Raw genomic sequence first — 8,005 nt, 5'->3', positions numbered from 1 at the left:
CCTTTTTGACTCCTGGAGTTAATGTGTAATTCTGTTTGAAGAACGATTGGAGCAAAAATGAGGAGAAAGGAAAACGATGCATTCAAGGAAAATGTTCCAACATCTGTGAAGGGACCAGCATTTAAAAGTGAAAACACACACACACACACACACACTTTATCCTTTCATGCAATTCACACAATTTTCTGACTAAATCAACGACCAACTCCAATACTCTATTAGTTTATTTTGGTTTTCTCTTTTTCATTCCAAAGTGAGGAAGTTTGTCTTTTACAGCACAGTCAGCTTTTCCCTATTTTCTGAAATTCTGATATATGTTGGTCTTCCATGGTCTCTTGTGTTCTGGGGGCCTCTGGATGTCTGGAGTTTTGATCTCCTCCATACCCGCTTCACACCCTGGAGGACGGGGCTGTGGCCCCCCCACACTCCCTAGCAGATCATTACATGGAGAAACCTTTGGAATGCAAGCATGCTGATCCACACAGGTATGCACACATGGGTATTCACAGACGCGGACTAAAGCTTTCTTGGCTGCTGCCTCAAAGCACACTGTGCGCTGTCTATCTTGCGTGCTGCACAATATCGTTTATTATTTAGTAAATATTGATATCTATGACTAGCTAGTTTATTGTGATGGTGCTTTGTTTTCTCTATTATTATGTTGCTCTTTGTTGTTTGCTGTCTCCTCTGTTTGTTTTTTTTGTTTGTTTTTTTTTTCTCCATACAGGTGACCCAGGAGTTCTTTTTTTTTTTTCTCTCTCTCTTCCCCCCCCTTCTCACCGTCTCTTCTCCCCTTTGGTTTTCTTTCTTTCTCTCCCCCTCTTTCTCTCATTCATTCCCCCTGTCCTATTTGTTATAAAAAAAAAAAAAAAAAAAAAAAAAAGAAATTCTGATATTTTTTTCTTCCTATTTTTCATTAGCACTAACCTTTAAAGTCAGTTTCTAAAACTGACTCAACAGCAGTTGGACTGCCGATTAAACTTAGGACGTCACTTTAGTCTCGTGACTTGTTTGATACACAATTAGCTGCAGTTTTGCATATTTTTTTTTATTTTTTATTTTTTTTTATTCTCCAGTCTTTCTCCTGAAATAGTCCACCCATACCTCCTCCAAGATAGTTCAGAGTTTACTACTCTCTACAAATTTCCAACAAACAGGAAGTGGGAAGCTGTATGTGTGTTTTAACAAATTCTTAATATATACCACAAAAACAATAAATGTACTTATTCTAGCATATTCTTATGTTATTATACTTATATTGTGGATTTCAGGAAGCACACAGCCCCACTCCCCCCCATCATCCTGACTGACACCCCCATCACCTCTGTGGACTCATTCCGCTTCCTGGGTACCACCATCACCCAGGACCTGAAGTGGGAGCCCACCATCACCTCCGTCATTAAGAAAGCCCAGCAGAGGATGTACTTCCTGAGGCAGCTGAAGAAATTCAACCTGCCAACACGGATGATGATGCAATTCTACACTGCAATCATTGAGTCCATCCTCACCTCCTCCATCACCGTGTGGTACGCTGGAGCCACTATCAGGGACAAACAGAGACTGCAGCGTGTTGTGCGCTCTGCTGAGAAGGTGATTGGCTGCAGACTCCCATCTCTGCAGGACCTGTACACCTCCAGGACACTGGGGCGTGCAGCTCAGTCACAGCTGACCCTTCTCACCCTGGACACAGTCTGTTTGACCTGCTCCCCTCAGGCAGGAGGCTCCGGTCCATTCGCACCAGAACCTCTCGCCATAAGAACAGTTTCTTCCCCTCTGCTGTCGGACACATGAACAATAACCACATGACTGTTCCAACCAGAAACACATGACCCTACGCTGTGTTCACTGCATCATTCCATGTTTGGCACTGATCACCACCTGCACTCATGTATATATCTATCTACTTAGCACTTTTAATTCTTATTTTTATTTTTATGTCTATTTAAGCGTTATTTATGACAGTATGTTTGCACTAAGTACCGCAGCAACTTCCTAATGTTGTAAACCTGCTCAACATTTGGCAATAAAACCCTTTCTGATTCTGATTCTGATTCTTATACACACTGATTTATTATGTGGCGGGCTTACACTGGACCTTATATCTCTTCCTGCTGACCCTCCCACATCTCCGTGGCTGACAGTTGTCAATCACGGCCTGCCTCCTCCTTCCCTCACAGCTATTATATTAAAGGCTCATTCCCCGTGTGATCCCTATTTACTCCACCTGATCCTCAGTCTCACACACACTGAGATGGATGGCAACGCTTACGGTAAGACACCAACATCTCTCTGTTCTGTGTTTTATCAGAATGAATGATTTTTACTTTGAATCTTTTTATTGTCTGTCAATATGTCTAATACATTATGTTAGACATGGCTGATATTATAACACAAAACTTTATTCGCCTTTGCATTTATAAGCAGCATAGAACCAATAGCATATTAGAAAAAAGTGTATTTGTTCATAATTTGTTTACTCTCAAACTAAGAAGATCATTCGGATTGACAGCAAAGTGGAACAGTCCCCCATCATACAAACACAAACCAGCGTCTCTCACTGTGCATCCTGTAGCTGACTCGCATCACTTTTGGTTGACGATCTAATAATTTAGTTCATGCTGATTAATGTGATGACAATGTCTGGGGGGTTTTAAACAGCTAATACAGTGCTGTGCAAAAGACTTGAGTCCCCCCTCCATGTGTTGCTAGAAAAATGGGGATATCGATGCAGTGATTTATTGAATAGTTCTCCAGAGCTCTTCTTTGGATGTTTCTGTTCTCTGTCGGGATGATCCCACACTGTTTTAATAGTAATAATAATAATAGTAATAATATAATGTTGAGCTCTGGGGAGGCCGGTCCATGAACGATGGTGCTCCACTGTGTTCTCTCTGCAGCTCTGCTTTCACTGCACTGATGGTGTGTTTGACGTTATTTTCATAATGATACTTTTCTGAATTCATCATTTCATTAATTTTGACAAAAACCTCCACACCACTGTCTGAAAACCAACAACAAAACATGACAGAGCCTTGTTGCATTTTAAAGATGACTGCAGGCATACATACGTATTGATGGTGATTTAAATCAATGTTCACAGTTGGCTTCATTCCCCCATCAAACCGGCTGCCACTGATTTTCAGTCCAATTTCTGTGAAATTAGGTGAACTTCATCAGCATGCGAGACAGCCGTCCTTCTGGCTCCAGAACAGCAGATGGGTCAGATGAAGGTCCTGGGTCAGGTGCTATTTCTTAAGGACACGAGTTTCAGACATTGTTCATTTGCTGTCCTTTCTTTTTAGGCCACCTACTTCGGGGCTCTACTTTAATTTGTCTGACACGCTGCACACCATGCTGAGATAAACCAAGTTACCAAGAAAAGAAAGAAAATGATGTTTTCATCAGGTTGCTGGTAACAAAGTGCCTGAAAATACTATTTAAAATTTCTTGTGGAAAAAAAAAAGTTCATCTGAAAATGGTGAGGTTCAGGTTTATTGTGTATTTTTGTGTCTTTTCCTTACAATTTAAAGTGGCTTGAGGTGACTGTTGTTTTGATCTGGTGCTATATAAATCAAATAAATTTAATTGAATAAAATAAGGGGGAAAAAAAGAAAAGAAAGAGCATCACCTAAAAGAAAGTCTGGGTCCTTAGAAATAAAAAAGAGAGGGATGGCTCAAGACTTTTGCACATAACTAATTTATATTCTAATTGTGTAGCTCATACATACATAAACGTGTCATCATAATAAACTTAATCTCTGTAGATTAGCTTTATTGCACCATGTATGAAATAACTGAATCAAAAGTTGTGAAATATTCAATGATAGGTCGTCTTTAATGTGTTGTAAAGAGTAAACATAACTTTTGTTCCAGAGTTTGATGTCCTAGAGGTCCCCCCCCTCACCCCAACCAGTAAGGAGGTCTTCACTCAGGCTGTGAAAGCCAGCTTTGCAGGCTTCACTCAGGAGAGAATCAGCTGTCACTTTCCACAGGGTACAGTGGGAGCTTTGATTAGTTGTCACGTGTTGCCGACTCTATTATTAATGCATGTGCATGTATATTTAGATCCTAGGTTGTGGTCGAAGTGGGAGGTGAACCACTGGCTGGACTGGTGCCAGGCTGAGTTTGGGCTCTGCTGCCTGGGCTCAGACCTCAGAGGTCTGGATGGCAGCGAGCTGTGTGGTCTTGACCAAGAGGCTTTCCTGGGCCTGCTGTCTGACTCCACTGCAGGAGAAATCCTGTGGGAGCACCTGGAGACCATGAGGAGAGGTGATAGCACTTTTATTGAAAAGCACAGAGTTAGCTTTCTAGCCACATTGTTTTCTATCATTGCACAAGAATGGTGAAGAATTCAAAACTCTGAAATTTTAAATGGTCAGTTCTCTTTGCTCAGTCCTTTCTCTCAGCAGGTCATTATATGGCATTTCAGACAGTGTTGAATAGATGTTCTGAGCCACATACTACCACCTGTATATGTTTGGACTATGAAAAAAAATAGAACTGCTTCAAACTTGATACTATTGCTATCATCAGTGAAAAAAATTATATATTGATATATGGAACAGAGTGAACTGTATGCATACTTCATTCACAGATGCGTGCATACTGATTGTGAATAAAGCCCATTGTCACTGAGAGAACGTGACTGCTCTTCTTCATTAGCCGTCTGCACGCACCACCCAACTGCAAGCTTGAGACTTTTGTTGTTTTGTTGTCGTGTTTCCTTCAGAAAATTACTCAGAGATTGAGGGATGCTCAGACAGAGATAATTACCACCTTCAGTACCATCCCAGTGAGAGCTCAGACCTCCACGATCTGGAACCAATGAGTGTGCAGCATGGAGGCCACTATCCAGCCTATTCACAACGTGACAGCAACAACATTAGCTCTGCAGCCCCGCTGCAGGAAATACGAGGGAATGGAGGTAAGACAGATCACATGATACTGAGTCATCAGTTGAATAAAAAGCATTACAGTCAGAATTGCTCCACAAAGGGAAAAAGACCCAATATGGACAAAAGTAAGTGAGCCACATACAGTTTTAGAGCTGATGTTAATGCCAGAGGAGCTTACTGAGTGAGCAGAGCATTTATGTGGGCTGGCAGGTGCTGTGGCTCGTAACACATCCACTTTGCAGTTAGAGGACTTACAGCTGACGTGGAATATAATAATTGTTTCATGGTCGATGGGTCTTGGAGCCAGGGTTGTGAGTTTTTGAGGATCACTGTTTTAGTAATGCTCTTTAGGAAAATGGTTGCTATTTCCCTTTATACTTTCATTATCCTCCAGCAGTGTGTTTGGATCTTTAGTTATGTTCTTGTTGAGCCCACGTGTCTCTGTTATGTAATATTTCCCTTCTTGTGTGCCCAGTTGTGTGTGGATATCTCTGTGTCTTGTCTCTGTGGTTTTCTGGTTTCCCCATTACTTGTGTCGCGTTTGTATGTCTTTGTCCTGGACTCAGTGATCGTTACTTCCTGTCTTATTTTATTTGTTACTTATCTCCTGTGCACTGTCTTTAGTTTTGCTTCCTTTGCCTTGTTTCCCAGTGAGTTTCAGCTGTGTTCCTCGGTGTTTCCATCTCCCTGTGTACATATGGTCTGAGTCTCCCTCTGTTCTTTGCCGTGTCCTCCCTGCAGCTGTGTGTTCTGTGTTTCATCCTTGTAGAAGGAGGCTCTGGACTGTGCTCCGACTAAAGCTCTCTTCTTCAGTTAGTTAATTTTAGTTACTTTATTACATCAGCTCATTTTTGGAAGACTGTAGACTAATCTACAGTTTGATATGACCACTCAGTTGAGCTGGCAGACATCACTTGATTCTGTTTCCAATGTGTGTCCAGGGACAGGCTCAGAAGTGGAGAGTGTTCTTGGGGATGAGTCTGCCGCTGTGGGCACTCAATCATGGGCTGCTCCGCAACATGACGTCCAGCCAGTAATGGAAGAGAGCATGTCTGAAAATGCCTTCATGTTACCTCAGCAACAGAGGAACTTCAGGGAATGTGCAGGCAGCAAAACTGATCTGGAGACAGCTGTAATACCTGTAGCAGTTCTTGCTGGCTACACTGGTGAGTAGAGTGGCTGAAAGAGGTAAACGATAAGGTGTAGCCATGAGGTAAGCATACTCATTTGTTCTGTCATGTCTCAATAGGCAGTGGGCCCATTCAGCTCTGGCAGTTTCTGCTGGAGCTTCTGACAGACCGCAGCTGTCATTCGTGCATAAGCTGGACAGGAAATGGCTGGGAGTTCAAACTGACGGATCCTGACGAGGTCATTAATGCTGAGTTCACAACATATCAGGATATATACCTGCATGAGTAGAGCATGAAGGGCCACATTTCAATTAGGGTATTTTTCACTTTGTAATGGCATATTTGTAACCTCCACATGTTCCACTCTGCAATGAAAGCACCAAAGAACCTTCTTCTATGAGCTGACGTTGCTAACTACTGCTTCAATATTGGTCATTTAGAAATCATCATGTTGCTGTTATAAAAAGGAAACACGAGGCTTATTCTGCTGGTGTTTACATGTGGATTATTTCTTCAGGTGGCAGTGCTGTGGGGTCGCAGGAAGAACAAACCTAAGATGAATTATGAGAAGCTGAGCCGTGGTTTGCGCTACTACTATGACAAGAACATTATTCGCAAAACCGCTGGCAAGCGCTACGTCTATCGCTTCGTATGCAACCTGCAAGGCCTTCTTGGATATGAGCCTGGGGAGCTGCATGCCACACTGAATATCAGCAGTAAGAGTCTATAGTGAGGCAAGAAAAAGGAACAGTACTTGTTAAGCGTCTTATAGTTTTCACTTTACATGACACAGCTCAGCGCATATGCTTGTTTGACGACATGGAAGTGGTGTACCACTTTATCTCTGTCACTGTCAAATAATAGAAATCAATTCATGTCAGTTCATTTTAAAAGTTATTTATTCCTCTGTGAATAGTTAAGGCACATGGACTCGTTTAGCAATCCTTTGTATATTTAACTTATACTATAAACATCAGTTAAAAGAAATAAAATCAATGAAACCGTAAATGAATTACAGCTGATTTCTATCTGCTTCATCTCAGAGAAACATTCTCATTCATTCCTCTTCTTTTGCTTATCCAGTTCAGGGTCACCAACGGGCGGCAGTCAATTCCAGCTGCCATAGGTTGAGAGGAAGGACAGAGCCAGGACAGGTCATCAGGCAGGGCTAACACAGAGTGCTATATTGCAACAACAGTTGCCTCAAGGTGCTTTATATTGGTAAATGGATGGGTTCTTATATGACATCTTTCTATCATACTCCATACAACAAACCTTAACCATTCAGACAAGCACGTTTCTCGACACCTAAGTGCTTTCTAGCTAACATTCAAATCTAGTGGACGCCTCGGAAAGCAACTTGGGGTTAGTATACTTAGAAATCGAATGCAATTTGACCCTCAAAGTGACTTTTTTGTTAGGGAGGATTTATTTGTTGTTGAGTTCAGTGTTAAAATAAGTTCTTTAAAAAGCCAAAATATGCCAGATTGAATATGAAGGGGACATGAGCAGAGAGCACAAACATGCTGAGGGATCGGCTCTGTTAGTTCAGTGAGAGAGTCACAAACTCATGTGTAACCTTATGTCTGCATTTTTAATTTGTTAAATACAAACACAATGATAGCAGAAGTGCTGCCACATGTCTAACCAGAATGCGAGGACCAACGTGTTTATTTGGTAGTTCAATGAAAGGCTTCAGTTAAGAGGGAGGAAAAGCATTTGCGTTCACGTTTGCAGTTTTCTCTTGTTACACAATATTTTACATTTTAAAAAACAAACAACCCTCACATGAGATGACAGTGCTAGCAGTGGCCCACAGCTCATTTAAGTTTGAGACGCCTTCCCTCTTGGTGACAGTGGGAAGGAAAAACTCCCTTTTAACAGGAAGAAACCTCCAGCAGAGTCAGGCTCAGGGAGGGGTGACCATCTCCCACGATCAGTTGGGGGTGAGGTGAGGAAGACAGAACAAAGACACACTGT

At 41.9% G+C, this 8,005-nt stretch overlaps 1 protein-coding gene across 1 annotated transcript; it reads left to right on the top strand.

Annotated features, from left to right (window-relative positions):
- The first annotated feature begins 2,251 nt into the window (after positions 1-2,251).
- On the top strand, positions 2,252-6,900 carry LOC113011367 (protein c-ets-1-B-like). The gene is made up of 7 exons (XM_026150880.1): positions 2,252-2,270; positions 3,874-3,993; positions 4,066-4,269; positions 4,730-4,924; positions 5,837-6,061; positions 6,145-6,263; positions 6,543-6,900. The coding sequence occupies exons 1-7, from the start codon at positions 2,252-2,254 to the stop codon at positions 6,753-6,755; spliced, it is 1,095 nt and encodes a 364-aa protein (XP_026006665.1). The 3' UTR covers positions 6,756-6,900.
- Positions 6,901-8,005: the final 1,105 nt, after the last annotated feature.

The sequence above is a fragment of the Astatotilapia calliptera genome, chromosome 3 (assembly GCF_900246225.1).
Source record: "Astatotilapia calliptera chromosome 3, fAstCal1.2, whole genome shotgun sequence".
Classification (NCBI taxonomy): domain Eukaryota; kingdom Metazoa; phylum Chordata; class Actinopteri; order Cichliformes; family Cichlidae; genus Astatotilapia; species Astatotilapia calliptera.
Note: the sequence above shows the minus strand (reverse complement) of the source record. Positions and strands in the feature narration are given on the sequence as shown.

Coding starts and splice junctions, on each gene's coding strand:
- LOC113011367 (XM_026150880.1), top strand. Junction 3,994..4,065: donor CAGCTGTCACTTTCCACAGG/GTACAGTGGGAG, acceptor ATGTATATTTAG/ATCCTAGGTTGTGGTCGAAG. Junction 6,264..6,542: donor AACTGACGGATCCTGACGAG/GTCATTAATGCT, acceptor TTATTTCTTCAG/GTGGCAGTGCTGTGGGGTCG.